At 43.7% G+C, this 21,830-nt stretch overlaps 1 protein-coding gene across 13 annotated transcripts in view; it reads left to right on the top strand.

The window, feature by feature from the left end:
* The window catches only part of LOC121540545 (prominin-1-A), a 112,392-nt gene that overhangs the window by 41,179 nt on the left and 49,383 nt on the right, over nucleotides 1-21,830 (top strand). For 9 of the 13 annotated variants that reach the window (XM_041849538.1, XM_041849517.1, XM_041849507.1 and 6 more), the window contains exons 2-4: nucleotides 1,919-1,977; nucleotides 2,590-2,616; nucleotides 14,588-14,793. In XM_041849538.1, coding sequence (XP_041705472.1) covers nucleotides 1,919-1,977; nucleotides 2,590-2,616; nucleotides 14,588-14,793 — 292 coding nt within the window. The remainder of the gene's footprint in view (nucleotides 1-1,918; nucleotides 1,978-2,589; nucleotides 2,617-14,587; nucleotides 14,794-21,830) is intronic. The other 4 variants (XM_041849573.1, XM_041849547.1, XM_041849531.1 and 1 more) reach the window with 1 other exon arrangement.

Below are 21,830 nucleotides of genomic sequence, written 5' to 3'. Positions count from 1 at the left end.
GAAAAACGCATGTCAAAAATGTTATAAATTGATTTGCATTTTAATGAGGGAAATAAGTATTTGACCCCCTCTCAATCAGAAAGATTTCTGGCTCCCAGGTGTCTTTATACAGGTAACGAGCTGAGATTAGGAGCACACTCTAAAGGGAGTGCTCCTAATCTCAGTTTGTTACCTGTATAAAAGACACCTGTCCACAGAAGCAATCAATCAATCAGATTCCAAACTCTCCACCATGGCCAATACCAAAGAGCTCTCCAAGGATGTCAGGGACAAGATTGTAGACCTACACAAGGCTGGAATGGGCTACAAGACCATCGCCAAGCAGCTTGGTGAGAAGGTGACAACAGTTGGTGCGATTATTCGCAAATGGAAGAAACACAAAAGAACTGTCAATCTCCCTCGGCCTGGGGCTCCATGCAAGATCTCACCTTGTGGAGTTGCAATGATCATGAGAACGGTGAGGAATCAGCCCAGAACTACACGGGAGGATCTTGTCAACTCCCGAGTGGCGCAGTGGTCTAAGGCACTGCATCGCAGTGCTAGCTGTGCCACTAGAGATCCTGGTTCGAGTCCAGGCTCTGTCGCAGCTGGCCGCGACCGGGAGACCCATGGGCGGCGCACAATTGGTCCAGCGTCGTCCAATGTAGGGGAGGGTTTGGCCGGCAGGTGGGCCAGTATGAACCCCCCAATAAACCATGTATGCATTCACTAACTGTAAGTCGCTCTGGATAAGAGCGTCTGCTAAAATGACTAAAATGTCTTGGATGAGAACCTCCTTCCCTCAGCCAGGGCATTGAAAATGGGTCGTGGGTGGGTATTCCAGCATGACATTGACCCAAAACACACGGCCAAGGCAACAAATGAGTGGCTCAAGAAGAAGCACATTAAGGTCCTGGAGTGGCCTAGGCAGTCTCCAGACCTTAATCCCATAGAAAATCTGTGGAGGGAGCTGAAGGTTCGAGTTGCCAAATGTCAGCCTCGAAACCTTAATGACTTGGAGAAGATCTGCAAAGAGGAGTGGGACAAAATCCCTCCTGAGATGTGTGCAAACCTGGTGGCCAACTACAAGAAACGTCTGACCTCTGTGATTGTCAACAAGGGTTTTGCCACCAAGTAGCTCTGTAACTCTGTAGCTCAATTGGTAGAGCATGGTGCTTGTAACGCCAGGGTAGTGGATTCGATCCCCGGGACCATCCATACGTAAAAATGTATGCACACATGACTGTAAGTCGCTTTGGATAAAAGCGTCTGCTAAATGGCATATTATTATTATTACTAAGTCATGTTTTGCAGATGGGTCAAATACTTATTTCCCTCATTAAAATGCAAATCAATTTATAACAATTTTTACATGCGTTTTTCTGGATTTTGTTGTTGTTATTCTGTCTCTCACTGTTCAAATAAACCTACCATTAAAATTAGACTGATCATTTCTTTGTCAGTGGGCAAACGTACAAAATCAGCAGGGGATCAAATACTTTTTTCCCTCACTGTATCAAATATTACTGCCCACTAGATGTCTAGAGTTCTACATTTCGACTATAAGGTATCATCCACCACTACTGAAAATGCCTGTTTCTATATCAGTGGGTAGCTTTGCTGGACACAGAATTAAATAGAACACTATTATTTAGTATCTATGGCTGAACCCCGATGGATATGATATACTGTAAATAACACATTATTAGCTATTGTATTGTGTAGCTGGATCTCCGTGTACTATAGCATCACAGTACTGTAAGTCATTTACTACACAAGGCTGTACAATTTAGAACTGAAAGGTGGTCCTCAGGGGGTGGTGTTGTGAACGTTTCTGTACTGTACTGATGGGGGAACATGATGTTGCGTAACAAACTGACGGCGCTGAACTGCAACAAGCGGACCTCACGCTGTGTCTGTTTCCTCCATGTTGTTTCAGATCTCGTCGTCAAAGTCGCCAAGGATAGATTTGGAGCCATTCAGTCGGAGTATCAGAAGGTAAGTCTGTTTGTGTACACACTTTATGTTTTATATTTGACTGTGCTTGTTCGTAGATTTTTATGATTTCACTTTCTCATTAGTGTCACACAGTTATTTATGATACGGAAATGACTCATATTTGAGATGTTGCGAAATTGGCACCGCCCTGTCTATTCTAAAACAATGTGTTAATTGCTTGTGGAAGCGAAGGCGAGGCCTTCCTATGTGTTAGTACACTGGAAGAACAGTAATTGCCTCTGGCAATGTGTACGAAAGCAAACAGAGGGAGAAATCAGTTGTGTTTTTGTCTAATAAACACCTTTAATTAACAACTCGTTTTCTTTGAAGATCTAGGCTTCTCCTGATTCTTTGAGCGTTTCCAGACAGCATTTATTTATTGATCAGGATCAAACTGTTTTGAAGCCTCCAGTCAATTGCGGGTTAAAACGACATCAAAGATGGAATGTACTATACATTATAGCCTACAGATGCTTTTTGTCTGTATGTGCTACTGTCTGAATATGCATGTGCATTTTAAGTTTGATTTTCTGCTTCATCCACATTATTTATTTGACTCTGCGTTGCCTTTGTCTTCTGCATGCCTTCTTCATCTGACTGGGCAACCCTCAGCCAGAGAACATTGTGCTGACACTCCAGGTAAAGCTTGCACACAACCTAGCCTCCTTTACCTTCATCCACTTGTATGGTCCCACTCCTTCCCCAACTACCCCTCACCCATCTAGCATCCCTTAGGCTCACCATGCCTTCACATCTATTGAACTGACCCAGTGGGCAAAACTTGTTGCAATGAGGTCAGACGTTGCAATGACAACGTCAGGTTGTACACTCATGGCAAAAGGACATTTTGTTCACACGTCTTATTAGCAACTGTAAAAATACCTCTTTATCTGCTTCTAATCTGGTTATCTGACATCTCTTCAACCAGAAAACCAGATTTCATTACCTGGTCATCATTGGAATTCGATTCAAAGTTCTACAAATGTCAGGATATACCTAATGGGTTTATATGGGCTTTTACTCTAATGTATTAAGTGATCCAGAGGAGGCTGGTGGGAGAAACTATAGGAGGATGGTCTCATTGTAATGGCTGGAATGGAATCAATATTCATTGATTCCATGTGTTTGATGTGTCTGGTACCATTCCAATGATTCCATTCCAGCCTTTTCAATGAGCATGTCCACCAATAGCTCCTCGTACCAGCCTCCTCTGATGTGATCATACCAGTCATACAATAACAGGCACAATTCATATCTGTGTACGAGCAATTTCCAAAAGGGTCAGATGTGTTTAGGACCAGGGATTTCCATGGCAACCATTCAGTCAGGCTGAGTCTTCTGCAGTGTGTTTTTCCTCTTCTCTCCCAGCCAGCCAGTCAAACCATTGCCATGCTGAGCCTCACTTGAGCCCTGGCTGTGCTGCTGTGGCCAGAACTCCAGTTAAATCCCAAGACACTGAATACCCCCACCCCCCTGTGATACAGTTGAAGTCGGAAGTTTACATACACTTAGGTTGGAGTCATTAAAACTTGTTTTTCAACCACTCCACACATTTCTTGTTAACAAAATATAGTTTTGGCAAGTCGGTTAGGACATCTACTTTGTGCATGACACAAGTAATTTTTCCAACAATTGTTTACAGACAGATTATTTCACTTATAATTCACTGTATCACAATTCCAGTGGGTCAGAAGTTTACATACACTAAGTTGACTGTGCCTTTAAACAGCTTGGAAAATTCCAGAAAATGATGTCATGGCTTTAGAAGCTTCTGATAGGCTAATTGACATAATTTGTGTCAATTGGACTACACCGGCTCTGATGCTCGTTGGATGTGGCAGGGCTTGAAAACTATTACAGACTACAAAGGGAAGCACAGCCGCGAGCTGCCCAGTGACACAAGACTTCCAGACGAGCTAAACCACTTCTATGCTCGCTTCGAGGCAAGCAACACTGAAGCATGCATGAGAGCACCAGCTGTTCCGGATGACTATGTGATCATGCTCTCCGTAGCCGATGTGAGTAAGACTTTTAAGCAGGTCAACATTCACAAGGCCGCAGGGCCAGACGGATTACCAGGACGTGTACTCCGAGCATGTGCTGACCAACTGGCAAGTGTCTTCACTGACATTTTCAACATGTCCCTGACTGAGTCTGTAATACCAACATGTTTCAAGCAGACCACCATAGTCCACATGCCCAAGGACTCTAAGATAACCTGCCTGAATGACTACCGACCCGTAGCACTGATGTCTGTAGCCATGAAGTGCTTTGAAAGGCTGGTCATGGCTCACATCAACACCATTATCCCAGAAACCCTAGACCCACTCCAATTTGCATACCGCCCCAACAGATCCACAGATGATGCAATCTCTATTGCACTCCACACTGCCCTTTCCCACCTGGACAAGAGGAACACCTACGTGAGAATGCTATTCATTGACTACAGCTCAGCATTCAACAACATAGTGCCCTCAAAGCTCATCACTAATAATAATAATAATATGCCATTTAGCAGACGCTTTTATCCAAAGCGACTTACAGTCATGCGTGCATACATTTTTTGTGTATGGGTGGTCCCGGGGATCGAACCCACTACCTTGGCGTTATAAGCGCCGTGCTCTACCAGCTGAGCTACAGAGGACCAGCTAAGGATCCTGGGACTAAACACATCCCTCTGCAACTGGATCCTGGACTTCCTGACGGGCCGCCCCCAGGTGGTAAGGGTAGGTAACAACACACCTGCCACACTGATCCTCAACACGGGGGCCCCTCAGGGGTGCGTGCTCAGTCCGCTCCTGTACTCCCTGTTCACCCATGACTGCATGGCCAGGCACGACTCCAACACCATCATTAAGTTTGCCGACGACACAACAGTGGTAAGCCTGATCACCGACAACGATGAGACAGCCTATAGGGAGGAGGTCAGAGACCTGGCCGTGTGGTGCCAGGATAACAACCTCTCCCTCAACGTAACCAAGACAAAGGAGATGATTGTGGACTACAGGAAAAAAAAGAGGACTGAGCACGCTCCCATTCTCATCGACGGGGCTGTAGTGGAACAGGTTGAGAGCTTCATGTTCCTTGGTGTCCACATCACCAACGAACTATCATGGTCCAAACACACCAAGACAGTCGTGAAGAGGGCACGACAAAGCCTATTCCCCCTCAGGAGACTGAAAAGATTTGGTATGGGTCCTCAGATCCTCAAAAAATTCTACAGCTGCACCATCGAGAGCATCCTGACTTGTTGCATCACCGCCTGGTATGGCAACTGCTTGGCCTCCGACCGCAAGGCACTACAGAGGGTAGTGCGTACGGCCCAGTACATCACTGGGGCCAAGCTTCCTGCCATCCAGGACATCTATACCAGGCGGTGTCAGAGGAAGGACATCAAAATTGTCAAAGACTCCAGCCACCCTAGTCATAGACTGTTCTCTCTGCTACCGCACGGCAAGTGGTACCGGAGTGCCAAGTCTAGGTCCAAAAGACTTCTCAACAGCTTCTACCCCCAAGCCATAAGACTCCTGAACAGCTAATAATGGCTACCCTGACTATTTGCACTGCCCCCCCCACCCCATCTTTTTACGCTGCTGCTACTCTGTTAATGATTTATGCATAGTCACTTTAACTCTACCCACATGTACATATTACTTCAACTACCTCAACTAGCCGGTGCCCCCGCACATTGACTCTGCACCGGTACCCCCCTGTATATATACAGTGGGGGAAAAAAGTATTTAGTCAGCCACCAATTGTGCAAGTTCTCCTACTTAAAAATTTTCATCATAGGTACACGTCAACTATGACAGACAAAATGAGATTTTTTTTTCCAGAAAATCACATTGTAGGATTTTTAATGAATTGATTTGCAAATTATGGTGGAAAATAAGTATTTGGTCAATATCAAAAGTTTCTCAATACTTTGTTATATACCCTTTGTTGGCAATGACACAGGTCAAACGTTTTCTGTAAGTCTTCACAAGGTTTTCACACACTGTTGCTGGTATTTTGGCCCATTCCTCCATGCAGATCTCCTCTAGAGCAGTAATGTTTTGGGGCTGTCGCTGGGCAACACGGACTTTCAACTCCCTCCAAAGATTTTCTATGGGGTTGAGATCTGGAGACTGGCTAGGCCACTCCAGGACCTTGAAATGCTTCTTACGAAGCCACTCCTTCATTGCCCGGGCGGTGTGTTTGGGATCATTGTCATGCTGGAAGACCCAGCCACGTTTGATCTTCAATGCCCTTGCTGATGGAAGGAGGTTTTCACTCAAAATCTCACGATACATGGCCCCATTCATTCTTTCCTTTACACGGATCAGTCGTCCTGGTCCCTTTGCAGAAAAACAGTCCCAAAGCATGATGTTTCCACCCCCATGCTTCACAGTAGGTATGGTGTTCTTTGGATGCAACTCAGCATTCTTTGTCCTCCAAACACGACGAGTTGAGTTTTTACCAAAAAGTTATATTTTGGTTTCATCTGACCATATGACATTCTCCCAATCCTCTTCTGGATCATCCAAATGCACTCTAGCAAACTTCAGACGGCCCTGGACATGTACTGGCTTAAGCAGGGGGACACGTCTGGCACTGCAGGATTTGAGTCCCTGGCGGCATAGTGTGTTACTGATGGTAGGCTTTGTTACTTTGGTCCCAGCTCTCTGCAGGTCATTCACTAGGTCCCCCTGTGGGGTTCTGGGATTTTTGCTCACCGTTCTTGTGATCATTTTGACCCCATGGGGTGAGATCTTGCGTGGAGCCCCAGATCGAGGGAGATTTACAGTGGTCTTGTATGTCTTCCATTTCCTAATAATTGCTCCCACAGTTGATTTCTTCAAACCAAGCTGCTTACCTATTGCAGATTCAGTCTTCCTAGCCTGGTGCAGGTCTACAATTTTGTTTCTGGTGTCCTTTGACAGCTCTTTGGTCTTGGCCATAGTGGAGTTTGGAGTGTGACTGTTTGAGGTTGTGGACAGGTGTCTTTTATACTGATAACAAGTTCAAACAGGTGCCATTAATACAGGTAACGAGTGGAGGACAGAGGAGCCTCTTAAAGAAGAAGTTACAGGTCTGTGAGAGCCAGAAATCTTGCTTGTTTGTAGGTGACCAAATACTTATTTTCCACCATAATTTGCAAATAAATTCATTAAAAATCCTACAATGTGATTTTCTGGATTATTTTTTTCTCATTTTGTCTGTCATAGTTGACGTGTACCTATGATGAACATTACAGTCCTCTCTCATCTTTTTAAGTGGGAGAACTTGCACAATTGGTGGCTGACTAAATACTTTTTTCCCCCACTGTATAGCCTCCCTATTGTTATTTTATTTAACTTCTGCTCTTTTTTTCTCAACACTTTTTTGTTGTTTTATTCTACTGTTTCTGTTGTATTCGGCGCATGTGGCCAATACAATTTGATTTAATTTGATTTGGAGGTGTACCTGTGGATGTAGTTCAAGGCCTACCTTCAAACTCAGTGCCTCTTTGCTTGAAATCATGGGAAAATCTAAAGAAATCAGCCAAGACCTCAGAAAAAACATTGTAGACCTCCACAAGTCTGGTTCATCTTTGGGAGCAATTTCCAAACGCCTGAAGGTACCACGTTCATCTGTACAAACAAGAGTACGCAAGTATAAACACCATGGGACCACGCAGCCGTCATACCGCTCAGGAAGGAGACGCGTTCTGTCTCCTAGAGATGAATATACTTTGGTGCGAAAAGTGCAAATCAATCCCAGAACAACAGCAAAGGACCTTGTGAAGATGCTGGAGGAAACAGGTACAAAAGTATCTATATCCACAGTAAAACGAGTCCTAAATCGACATAATCTGAAAGGCCACTCAGTAAGGAAGAAGAAACTGCTCCAAAACCACCATAAAAAAGCCAGACTGCGGTTTGCAACTGCACATGGGGACAAAGATCGTACTTTTGGGAGAAATGTCTTCTGGTCTGATGAAACAAAAATAGAACAGTTTGGCCATAATGACCATCGTTATGTTTGGAGGAAAAAGGGGGTGCTTGCAAGCCAAAGAACACCATCCCAACCGTGAAGCACGGGGGTGGCAGTATCATGCTGTGGGGGTGCTTTGCTGCAGGAGGGACTGGTGCACTTCACAAAATAGATGGCATCATGAGGAAAGAAAATGATGTGGATATATTGAAGCAACATCTCAAGACATCAGTCAGGAAGTCAAAGCTTGGTCGCAAATGGGTCTTCCAAATGGACAATGACCCCAAGCATACTTCCAAAGTTGTGGCAAAATGGCTTAAGGACAACAAAGTCAAGGTATTGGCGTGGCCATCACAAAGCCCTGACCTCAATCCTATAGAAAATTTGTGGGCAGAACTGAAAAAGCGTGTGCGAGCAAGGAGGCCACAAACCTGACTCAGTTACACCAGCTCTGTCAGGAGGAATGGGCCAAAATTCACCCAACTTATTGTGGGATGCTTGTGGAAGGCTACCCGAAACGTTTGACCCAAATTAAACAATTTAAAAGCAATTCTACCAAATACTAATTGAGTTTATGTAAACTTCTGACCCACTGGGAATGTGATGAAAGAAATAAAAGCTTAAATAAATCCTTCTCTCTACTATTATTCGGACATTTCACATTTGTCAAATACAAGTGGTGATCATAACTGACCTAAAACAGGGAATTTTTACTAGGATTAAATGTCATGAATTGTGAAAAACTGAGTTTAAATGTATTTGGCTAAGGTGTATGTAAACTTCCGACCTCAACTGTATGTGATCAAATTGACTATGTTAGGACAGTATTGGTTGTTCTAGGCAGGCTGAGTTGTATATCTCATTTTCCCTGGTCTTCAACTGTATATTCAGTACAGTCCTAGTCCATAAAGACCCTCATATATCACATTCCCATGCGGTAGGCGGACCTGCTGGAGACTGGAGAGGTTAGGTCATGCTGATCATCATACAGTGCATTCAGAAAGTATTCAGACCCCTTCCCTATTTCCACATTTTGTTACGTTACAGCCTTATTCTAAAATGGATTAAAACATTTTATTTCTCATCAATCTACACAAAATACCCCATAATGACAAAGCGAAAACAGGTTTTTTGAAATGTTAGCAAATGTATGAAAAATAAAAAACAGAAATACCTTATTTACATAAGTATTCAGACCCTTTGCTATGAGACTCGAAATTGAGCTCAGGTGCATCCTGTTTCCATTGATCATCCTTGATGTTTCTACAACTTGATTGGAGTCCACCTGTGGTAAATTCAATTGATTGGACATGATTTGGAAAGGCACACACCTGTCTATATAAGGTCCCACAGATGACAGTGCATGTCAGAGCAAAAACCAAGCCATGAGGTCGAAGGAATTGTCCGTAGAGCTCCGATACAGGATTGTGTCGAGGCACAGATCTGGGGAAGGATACCAAAGAATTTCTGCAGCATTGAAAGTCCCCAAGAACACGGTGGCCTCCATCATTCTTAAATGGAAGAAGTTTGGAACCACCAAGACTCTTCCTAGAGCTGGCCGCCCGGCCAAACTGAGCAATCGGGGGAGAAGGGCCTTGGTCAGGGAGGTGACCAAGAACCCGATGGTCACTCTGACAGAGCTCCAAAGTTCCTCTGTGGAGATGGGAAAACCTTCCAGAAGGACAACCATCTCTGCAGCACTCCACCAATCAGGCCTTTATGGTAGAGTGGCCAGACGGAAGCCACTCCTCAGTAAAAGGCACATGACAGCCTGCTTGGAGTTTTCCAAAAGGTACCTAAAGGACTCTCAGACCATGAGAAACAAGATTCTCTGGTCTGATGAAACCAAGATTGAACTCTTTGGCCTGAATGCCAAGCGTCACGTCTGGAGGAAACCTGGCAGTATCCCTACGGTGAAGCATGGTGGTGCAGCGTCATGCTGTGGGGATGTTTTTCAGCGGCAGGGACTTGTAGACTAGTCAGGAGCAAAGTACAGAGAGATCCTTAATGAAAACCTGCTCCAGAGCACTCAGGATCTCAGACTGGGGTGAAGGTTCACCTTCCAATAGGACAACGACCCTAAGCACACAGCAACGACAACGCAGGAGTGGCTTTGGGACAAGTCTCTGAATGTCCTTGAGTGGCCCAGCCAGATCCCAGACATGAACCCAATATAACATCTCTGGAGAGACCTGAAAATAGCTGTGCAGCTACACTCCCCATCCAACCTGACAGAGCTTGAGAGGATCTGCAGAGAAAAATGGGAGAAACTCCCCAAATACAGGTTTGACAAGCTTGTAGCGTCATACCCAAGATGATTCGAGGCTATAATCCCTGCAAAAGGTGCTTCAACAAAGTACTGAGTAAAGGGTCTGAATACTTATGTAAATGTGATATTTAGTTTTTTATAAATTGGCAACATTTTCAATAAATGGTTTTTGCTTTGTTAGAATAAAGCTGTAACGTAACAAAATGTGGAAAAAGTAAAGGGGTCTGAATACTTTCTGAATGCACTGTATGTCTTACGACTATGTCAAGGGCAAAGCATGTGAGCGGAGTTGAGCGGTTGGAAATCCATGAAAAGGTGAATGTAAGAAGCGCACATAATTTCAAATAGGCTACATGTCTTATTAAACAGCATATAAACACTCTAAATAGGTCAGGAGCCAGACAGGGAGCCTAAGAATGAATTCAAATGAATTATTTAGGCTGTATTTTTTCAATTATTTCAAGGCTATAGCCTACAAATAAATATATATTTTTTAGCATTTGCGAGTGCGACACAATAGGCTGGTAGGGACATAAAGGGCTCAGCATTTAAACAACATTTAGTTGTATAATATCACTATAGTCTATAAATTGTGCATATAGGCTGTGACTTACTTAGAATTAAATTCAAATTAAATGAAAAATGACTTAATAGTGCCTTTGAATACATTTTTAGAATTAATTTGGCCAGTCTGTGGCTTCAGGCTCATGCAATAGTGCCTGGAGAGCAGCCCAGCAGCGGAGAATATCCTCTCCTCACTTGCAGAGCCACCGGGCATGCTAAACACCCCTTTGGACACTCTTGCCAGGCTGGGCAGAGATGCCAAGTTGTTTTTTATTTTAGGCAAAATAACCCAATCAAAACAGAAAGGTCCTTGAACGTGGGAATATGCCAGGCCTATTGGGCCAACATTTACCATGGCCTATTGTATAGATAATAGAACAAAAATGAACTAAATGTTTAAGAGATCAGATTTTTAGTTTATAAATACTTTGCTACAATGACACACTTAGTTATCTGCCCACCTCGTTCCTTTCTTTTAGCTTGTGCACGTAGTAAGTACCCCATCATACTTTCGGATAAGTGTCTTCAGATTCCACAATGATTCTTTAGATCTGGACACTACATTGACACACTCTTGCTCTTGGTCCTCATCTTTGTAAGTCACCTTGATTTAGCACCTAGTGTGTTCTATCAGTTTCTTCATGAAAATATATAGCAAACTCCATGACAGTAGCTAAAGCATGGGGCTATAGCAACACACAAGTAGACTACAAATGCATGCTGGGCATGCCCTGATCTCATGAAGTGAGCGCTACTGGAGCGAAATTGGAGCGGGCGAGAAGGCCAACGCTCCAGCCTTTGGGAATCTCGCTCCGCGCTCCAGTCAAATTGGGCACACTCAGATCCTCGCTCCATTCACATACTCTGGTCAAGGGCAGTCTTTAGAGGGATGCTTTAACCATGTAAAGGGATTATATGCCTAGTGGTAAGGATTGGACAGAGATGACAGTTTATTGCTACCAATACCGTCCTGTCATACACCCTCTCGCAATCTGACAGTTATTCTGGAGAGAAAAGTCACTTTTTCTCTCCTTGTTATGAACTGAGAGAATGGCTGTGTGTGTGTTTTCACTCCAAATTGAACAAATGCCAGTAGCAAGTGAGTAGCGGACGGCCCAACTGGAATCTTAACCTTGAGAATTAATCAGATCACGTAGCATTGAGGTACACAAAGTGCCCTTGCCAGTTGCCACCCAGTTCAAACAGCTGTGGGAAGCATTTGATGGAAAAATCCATTTAACAGCGACTGTGGTGGATGTGCAGAAAAAATAACAAAGACAAACAAAACCGTGCAAAGGCAAATGAAAAGGCCAAACTGTCAAAGAACTGGTCAGACATGGATGGATGCTTTGTTCATTATAGTAAAAGTCACACATTCCCTCCGGCTCTGAGATTTACCACCTCTGATCATGTGGAGAAAAAGAAGCCAGGGCGAGGGGGCTTTAGCTAAGACAGGATTTCTCTTTATCCATAGCATCCAGGAACTACCTGACTGAGACCCAGTGAGCCTTACTCAGCTAAAGAGTGGCTTTAGAAGTTGGATTAATTGAGCAGCCAGAGATTTAGAAACTTTGCCCAAAGTTTTTAAAAATGAGCAGAAGAGGAAAGGAGAAGAGGTGGGAAAAAAGTTCAGTTCAGAATAGATTTGAGTCCGTGCTAAATGGCAAAGCAGCAGGTCTCCAGAGCAGGAGGGTCGTTGGGTTAAGAATATTAAGATTACAGTGAATCAGTAGGGGCAGCCATGAGAAAAGTCATTCAGACGTTTTGATAGCGGCCCCTTTCACCCTTTTCATATTATGAAGCAGCATAATGTAATTGTGACAAGTTACATACAGTGCGGGAATTACAGATCCCTATTCAATTTTCCCCATTTTCAACGCCCTCACTTAGTTCAGTTGCGATAGGAGGAGATCAGTGGGACAGGGACCTTACATAATAAGGGGAGGTGGGAGACAGTGTTCATGATAACTGACATGATAACTAGTTTGGTCCATTGAGTGCTCTAGAGTTTGGTCCATTGAGTGCTCTAGAGTTTGGTCCATTGAGTGCTCTAGAGTTTGGTCCATTGAGTGCTCTAGAGTTTGGTCCATGTGCTTTATCCTCTATGGGCATAACCCCTACTCCATCTCACTTAGCTACCCCCACCTTACACTCTTAGAAAAAAAGGGGCTATCTAGAACCTAAAAGGGTTCTTTGGCTGTCCCCATAGGATAACCCTTTGAATAACTATTTCTGGTTCCTGGTGGAACCCTTTTGGGTTTCATGTAGAACTGTTTCTACAGAGGGTATGTCTTTTTCGTTATGTGTCAGACCCCAGTAAGACTGGCTGTCGCCATTGGCGTCGGCTAATGGGGCTCATAATAAATCAAATCAAAACAAAACCCTTTTTTCTAAGAGTGTAGCTAACTGAATTAGCATTGCTACTTCTGAAGTAACATTAGAAGCACTAATTCTTGCTTTGCCCTTCACTAGAATTAGTCTCATATTCCTTAAACTAATTGCACCTATTGAACTAAACATTTATGTAAATTTTTGTTGATTACATGCATGTCCTTTGTGTTGATGTGCCCTCCATTTTAAAGCAATTTCTGATGCAAAATGTCATGCAATTTATGTTTCTATTGATTTGACATTGTTTATGGCAGGGATCATCAACTATATAGATTCAACTGCGGGCAGATTTTCTTCTTGAGCGGATGGTCGTGGGGCCGGAAACATAATTACAAATCATTTGTATACTGCAAATTGACAGCAAAATCCCAAACAGATATAATATTTGACTAAAACATAATAATTTCGAACCTTGCTTACATTTGTATACACGTGTCTCTCTATTATGCTTGGGAATACTTGGGAACATATTTCCAAAATTAAAATCAATTGGAGCTGATTTCCTGGTGCTTTTACAGTCTTACATGCTGACCAGACCCCGCGTCACCTCCCACACCAGACACGATCAGGACACGCAGGTTGAAATATCAAAACGAACTCTGAACCAATTATATTAACTTGGGGACAGGTCTAAAAGCATTCAACATGTATGGTGATTTAGCTAGCTAGCTTGCTGTTGCTAGCTAATTTGTCCTGGGATATATAAACATTGGGTTGTTATTTTACCTGAAATGCACAAGGTCCTTTACTCCCAACAATTAATCCTCAGATAAAACGGTAAACCAAGTTCAGGCTTCCTTCAGGCTTCTTCTTCTTTGAACTTTATATGTCGGTTGGCAACCAACTTTAAGATGCATTACCACCACCAACTGGACTGGAGTGTGGACCTCAGTTCATCTTTCAATCCCCCACGGGGTATATGCTCCTAAAAACCAATGAGGAGATGGGAGTGGCGGGACTTGCAGCGCGTCGAGCGTCACAAATAGAACCAGGTTCTATTTTAGCACCTGGCCACGCAGACGCGTGCGAGCATTGTGGGTGCAATGATTGAATAACATGTATGTGTACATTTATGTTGCAACGCTCGCGCATGCGACGTGTCCGGTCTGGTCAGCATGTTATGTCCAACAATGAAAATTCATTTGTTTTTATTTTATTTTGCTCAGAAATCTTCTCCCCCTCTCCTCTCCTCACTCCCTCTCTCTTCTCCCCCTCTCCTCACTCCCTCTCTCTCTATCCCCCTCTCCTCACTCCCTCTCTTCTTCTCCCCCTCTCCTCACTCCCTCTCTCTCTATCCCCCTCTCCTCACTCCCTCTCTCTTCTTCTCCCCCTCTCCTCACTCCCTCTCTCTCTATCCCCCTCTCCTCTCCTCACTCCCTCTCTCTTCTTCACCCTCTCCCTCCTCCCATCCACTCATCCTTTTCTCTCCAGGCCATCTACTATGAGACAGGCTTCATGGTGTGTGCCATGCTCGGCCTGCTCTTCATGGTCCTACTGCCCCTGGTCGGCCTCTTCTTCTGTCTGTGCCGCTGCTGCGAAAACTGCGGCGGCGAGATGCACCAGCGCCAGCGGAAGAATGCTGACTGCCAACGGGGCCTGCTCACCACACTGCTCTTCGCCACTTCACTCATCATCACGTGAGTCCACATCCATTAATATCTTATTTTCGAGTACGTTTACATGCACAATAATAATTAGATATTAAACTGATTATGGAAGTAGGCAATAGTCATGTAAACACCTTACTCTGCTTATCTTAATCATAACGTGGTAGAACGTTTCTTTTCATTTGTGATTTCTGCATTTATCTAAGTCCCATCATCAGGTAGCCTGATTTCAGATGTGTCCATGTAAACAAGATTATTAGGGAAATTGTTATTTTTGCAAAACATGTAGAGGAGAGGGGGAGAAGGGATGTAGCTCAGTTGGTAGAGCATGGCGTTTGCAACGCCAGGGTTGTGGGTTTGATTCCCACGGGGGGCCAGTATGAAAAAAAAAAAAAATACAAAAAATAATGTAAGTCGCTCTGGATAAGAGCGTCTGCTAAATGACTAAAATGTAAATGTAAACATTTAAATCAAACTATTTTATTAATCTGACTATTCACAATAATCGTATTAATGTGTGCATGTAACCGTACTCACTGGTGGAAGTCAACTAAATCTGCGGGGAGGGTTCACTTAGTTCTGGTCCCCTTCTGCCTAAAAGCATTGGACCTAAATGGGTTTCAATTGAAAATGTTGTTTAAACAGGCCTTGGATGTTTTAGGGGGTCTTTGTGCCTCGTCCGGATTATTATCTAGGGAAAACACTGGGTAAATATGAAGGTTTGAGCCCGCCTGGTCTACGTCAGTCCTCCTACTGTAAATGTAACACAATAAAACCATACATTAATCACAGTTTATATCAAGAGACCTGGATATCTTCTTCAAAAGGCCAACTACTACGTTTATTATGATAATTTATAAACAAGGTGGGATGGACGTTTTACATAGAGACACAGTGCCTTCAGAAAGTATTCACACAACTTTACTTTTTCCACAGTTTGGTGTGTTACAGTCTGAATTTAAAATGGATTAAATTGAGGTTTTGTGTCACCGGCCTACACGCTTGGCCCCATAATTTTAAAGTGGAATTATGAATTTAGACATTTTTACAAATTAATTAAAAATGAAATGCTGTAATGTCTTGAGTCAATAAGTATTTAACCCCTTTGTTAAAGGTGTTTGAAACCCCACCTCTTTAAGGAATACCTGGGATAGGATAAAGTAATCCTTCTACCCCCCCTTACCCCACCCCCAAAAAAAAAACATATTGTAAAGTGGTTGTCCCACTGGCTATCATAAGGTGAATGCACCAATTTGTAAGTCGCTCTGGATAAGAGCGTCTGCTAAATGACGAAAATGTAAATGTAAATGTTATGGCAAGTCTAAATAAGTTCAGGAGTAAAAATGTGCTTAACAAGTCACATAGAAAGTTGAATGGACTCACTGTGTGCAATAATAGTGCTTAATATCCCTTTGAGCATGGTGAAGTTATTAATTACACTTTGGATGAGAAGGAAGCCTGTACAGAAGGAAGCCTGTACAGAAAAAAAAAGATTACAAAACATGCATACGGTTTGCAATAAGGCACTAAAGTAAAACTGCCAAAAATGTGGCTAAGAAATTTACTTTATGTCCTGAATACAAAGCATTCCAACACAACACATCACTGAGTACCACTCTTCATATTTTTAAGCATGGTGGTGGCTGCATCATGTTATGGGTATGCTTGTCATCGGCAAGGACTAGGGAGTTTTTTAGGATAAAAATAAACGGAATAGAGCTAAGCACAGGCAAAATCCTAGAGGAAAACCTGGTTCAGTCTGCTTTCCAAAAGACACTGGGAGACAAATTCTCCTTTCAGCAGGACAATAACCTAAAACACAAGGCAGCACTGGCATTGCTTACCAGTACATCACCTACTGACTTGCATCACTTTAAAAGCCTCAGGACATTACATTTCCAGTGGTGATTGTGAGAAACAAATGGCCAAATGTACTTACAGCAAATTATTGGCTAGGCAGTATATATAGCCATATACAGACACAATATAGACGGTATCTGTGGCTTGCCTCTGGCTCTATGCTGGAGGAGAGAGGATTCACCAGTCTTCTGTTCTCTGTTTGATGTTCTTGTCTTTACGGCTTTATTGGAGAGAGAGTGCTGCATTATTAGAAATTCCAGAGTGGAATCCTAGCTGCCCGGAGACAAGTGTCTGAGAGAGAGAAACCACCCAGAGCTCTTATTAAATCTCCACGGCCACCAGGCGAAGACGCCGCAACGATTCAAATGAAGCAATTACACTGAGCACAGGGATGAGGAGGCCGCCTCTCGAGCTGAGGGAAGTGTGTTACCCATAGAGCGCATGCGCACGTACAGCGCATACACATAGTACTCACACACACACAGTGTATTACCAAAAGAGCGCAATTGCTGACAGCTATGGGGCGAGACTGAGACATTTTACAGCGAGGACAGGGGGTGGTATCCCAGAAACATTTTTATTTGAATAAGTAAGACTTGCAGGCACAATATTAGAGCGGAAGATAGAGGGTGAGACATAAAAAGGACAGGGGTGGTGTATTACACTATTTCCAATAACTGTTTGATTGAATGTGAAAGTGTATTTTGAAGGTGTAGGCCTATAAGGCTTTCCGGTATGGATTATAGGTTGGTATGCCAAAGATGTCTTCGAAACGCAGGTGTAGCATCACATTGTGTTTTGTAAAGTACACTATATACAGTGGGGAGAACAAGTATTTGATACACTGCCGATTTTTCTTACAAAGCATGTAGAGGTCTGTAATTTTTATCCTAGGTACAATTCAAATGTGAGAGACGGAATCTAAAACAAAAATCCAGAAAATCACATTGTAATTAATTAGCATTTTATTGCATGACATAAGTATTTGATCACCTACCAACCAGTAAGAATTCCGGCTCTCACAGACCTGTTAGTTTTTCTTTAAGAAGCCCTCCTGTTCTCCACTCATTACCTGTATTAACTGCACCTGTTTGAACTTGTTACCTGTATAAAAGACACCTGTCCACACACTCAATCAAACAGACTCCAACCTCTCCACAATGGCCAAGACCAGAGAGCTGTGTATGGACATCAGAGATACAATTGTAGACCTGCACAAGGCTGGGATGGGCTACAGGGCAATAGGCAAGCAGCTTGGTGAGAAGGCAACAACTGTTGGCGCAATTATTATAAAATGGAAGAAGTTCAAGATGACGGTCAATCACCCTAGGTCTGGGGCTCCATGCAAGGTCACACCTCGTGGGGCATCAATGATCATGAGGAAGTGAAGGATCAGCCCAGAACTACACGGCAGGACCTGGTCAATGACCTGAAGAGAGCTGGGACCACAGTCTCAAGGAAAACCATTAGTAACACACTACGCCGTCATGGATTAAAATCCTGCAGTGCACGCAAGGTCCCCCTGCTCAAGCCAGCGCATGTCCAGGCCCGTCTGAAGTTTGCCAATGACCATCTGGATGATCCAGAGGAGGAATTGGAGAAGGTCATGTGGTCTGATGAGACAAAAATAGAGCTTTGTGGTCTAAACTCCACTCGCCTTGTTTGGAGGAAGAAGAAGGATGAGTACAACCCCAAGAACACCATCCCAACCGTGAAGCATGGAGGTGGAAACATCATTCTTTGGGGATGACTGCACCGTATTGAGGGGAGGATGGATGGGGCCATGTATCGCAAGATCTTGGCCAACAACCTCCTTCCCTCAGTAAGAGCATTGAAGATGGGTCGTGGCTGGGTCTTCCAGCATGACAACGACCCAAAACACACAGCCAGGGCAACTAAGGAGTGGCTCCGTAAGAAGCATCTCAAGGTCCTGGAGTGGCCTAGCCAGTCTCCAGACCTGAACCCAATAGAAAATCTTTGGAGGGAGCTGAAAGTCCGTTTTGCCCAGCGACAGCCCCGAAACCTGAAGGATCTGGAGAAGGTCTGTATGGAGGAGTGGGCCAAAATCCCTGCTGCAGTGTGTGCAAACCTGGTGAAGACCTACAGGAAACGTATGATCGCTGTAATTGCAAACAAACGTTTCTGTACCAAATATTAAGTTATGCTTTTCTGATGTATCAAATACTTATGTCATGCAATAAAATGCAAATTAATTACTTAAAAATCATACAATGTGATTTTCTGGATTTTTGTTTTAGATTCCGTCTCTCACAGTTGAAGTGTACCTATGATAAAAATGACAGACCTCTGCATGCTTTGTAAGTAGGAAAACCTGCAAAATCGGCAGTGTATCAAATACTTGTTCTCCCCACTGTATACAAACGTATGTGGACACCCCTTCAATTGAGTGGATTCGGCTATTTCAGCCACACCCGTTGCTGAAAAGTGTATAAAATCGAGCACACAGCCATGCAATCTCCATAGACAAACATTGGCAGTAGAATGGCCTTACTGATGAGGTCAGTGACTTTCAACGTGGCACCGTCCTAGGATGCCACCTTTAAAACAAGTTAGTTTGTCAAATGTCTGCCCTACTAGAGCTGCCCCGGTCAACTGTAAGTGCTGTTGTTGTGAAGTGGAAACGTCTAGGAGCAACAACGGCTCAGCCGCGAAGTGGTAGGTCACACAAGCTCACAGAACGGGACCGCAAGTGCTGAAGCGCGTAGCACGTAAAAATCGTCGGCTGGAGTGGTGTAAAGCTCGCCGCCATTGGACTCTGGAGCAGTAGAAACGCGTTCTCTGGAGTGATGAGTCACGCTTCACCATCTGGCAGTCCGATGGACGAATCTAAGTTTGGCGGATGCCAAGAGAACGCTACCTGCCCGAATGCATAGTGCCAACTGTAAAGTTTGGTGGAGGAGGACTAATGGTCTGGGGCTGTTTTTCATGGTTCGGCTATGCCCCTTAGTTCCAGTAAAGGGAAATCTTAACGCTACAGCATACAATGACATTCTAGACTTTGTGGCAACAGTTTGGGGACCGCCCTTTCCTGTTTCAGCATGACAATGCCCCCGTGCACAAAGCGAGGTCCATACAGAAATGGTTTGTCGACATTGGTGTGGAAGAACTTGACTGCCTGCACAGAGCCCTGACCTCAACCCCATCGAAAAACCTTTGGGATGAATTGGAATGCCTACTGCGAGCCAGGCCTAATCGCCCAACATCAGTGCCCGACCTCACTAATGCTCTTGTGGCTGAATAGAAGCAAGTCCCTGCAGCAATTTTCCAACATCTAGTGGAAAGCCTTCCCAGAAGAGTGGAGGCTGTAATAGCAGCAAAGGGGTTACCAACTCCATATTAATGACCATGATTTTTGGTCATGTAGTGTTATGTTTTTGGTACAATACTCCTATTTGCCTTTAGTTGTGTCACTGTTATGAATTTCGACTGGTTCAGATATAAAAGATTTGAAGGGACATTGAGCTCAATGTCTCGTCTAAAGCCACACATCTGACCTGACAGACAGGTGCACTGACCTTAGTCGAGGGAATGATGCTAGAGGATGAAGAGGATAAGACAGCTTGTCCTCTGTATTTCCTCTGTGTACTGTCCTCTGTGTACTGTCCTCTGTGTACTGTCCTCTGTGTACTGTCCTATCCATTTCATATTTATCTCAGTCTTGAAATAGAGCAGCACTGTCAAGCCTTCACCATACATTCTTAATAACTTTCTAAATGTTTGAATCGTGTTGTTTCCAATTTCGGTCCCAGCCGCCACGACTTTCTAATGAGTCCTGTTATGTCATTGGAAATCATACCACATGACAGTTCATAGGCTACTGTGCAGAACACAACAGCAAGCCTATTGCCTTACATTTTAAATGAATTTATTGTTCAAAATGCAACGGATGTAGATTACAGATTAAAGTTAGGACTACAAAAGAAAAGTATCACCACAAACTATGGTTTTAGTAACCTTTCAGTGTAAAGATGATTATCTGTACTGCAGTAAGAGCAGTACCCTGCCTCATAATGGACCTATGGTCTCTTTCCAAACTAGTCTATTATTAGACCGTTTGCCCCGTACTATGGGAACAATAGAATAGTTCCAAAAGTGCAACCTCTAGTATTTGACCATGTATTTGACCCAAGTATCCATCTCTCCCTGTCTAGAAGTTTTAATATAGACTGATGTTATCTGATTTGTATGGGGTGCCTCGTTCTACCTTGTGTGTGCTGATGATGAATCATTAACGAAGTGACCCAATTAATATGTGGAAACAACTTCTCATCACTGCCCCGTATTTGTACAGAGAACTGTAGGGCTGTGACACACACTACCTCTCCCTGCTTTATTGTCAGATGATTCCATTCCTCCACAGCCACCTCTTTCAGCCAACAGGGAGATTCTACTACACCTCACCTCGGCAACAGAGCTCAGAGAAGCCGTTGCCAAGGTACTAAACTCCTGCCGTCAGGCCTTGTTGCCACGGGGGAGTGATATGAAAGAGTGGCACCACTGTACTGTAGCACTGAGAGCCAAGCATCTGCTTTAACAAGACACCGACGGACGAACAGACAGGACAGACAGGCAAGCAGTAAGCAACTTACATCTTAGCGCCAGATTGTCATCAAAGCCGAAGCTAATAATATCAGGCCCTGAAATGATAAGCCCCAGACAGGTCATCACAGGAGACTGAGGAGATAATGTAATGTAATGATTGTGGTTTTAAAAGCATTGTTGCTTAATATTCCCTTGTTTACACTCTCAAGTTGAGGGAATGGAGAAAAAGGGGTGAACATTATGGATGATAGTGATATTACTATGTTATTAAGAAAATACAGATATGATTTGTTTCCTATGTGTTTTGCACCCAAGACTGTGACTGTAGCTCTTGGTGGATGGGTAGTTCGACTTATGGTCTTGAAATAGCAGCATTTGTGTGGTAGATAAAGACTTCTTTCAGTCCTTTGTGTAACTTGTTGTCTTTGTGGTCAGATAGCAGCTCTGCTTCTGACCCCCACATGTTACAGTTTGGAACATACAGTGGTCCTGTTCAACCCTTTATGTGACCAGGGTGTTACAGTTTGGAACATACAGTGGTCCTGTTCAACCCTTTATGTGACCAGGGTGTTACAGTTTGGAACATACAGTGGTCCTGTTCAACCCTTTATGTGACCAGGGTGAATGGCCTTATCTTTGGTTAG

Source organism: Coregonus clupeaformis, chromosome 3 (genome assembly GCF_020615455.1).
Source record: "Coregonus clupeaformis isolate EN_2021a chromosome 3, ASM2061545v1, whole genome shotgun sequence".
In the NCBI taxonomy this organism is placed as follows: domain Eukaryota; kingdom Metazoa; phylum Chordata; class Actinopteri; order Salmoniformes; family Salmonidae; genus Coregonus; species Coregonus clupeaformis.
This window is presented reverse-complemented; position numbering and strand designations above follow the sequence as displayed.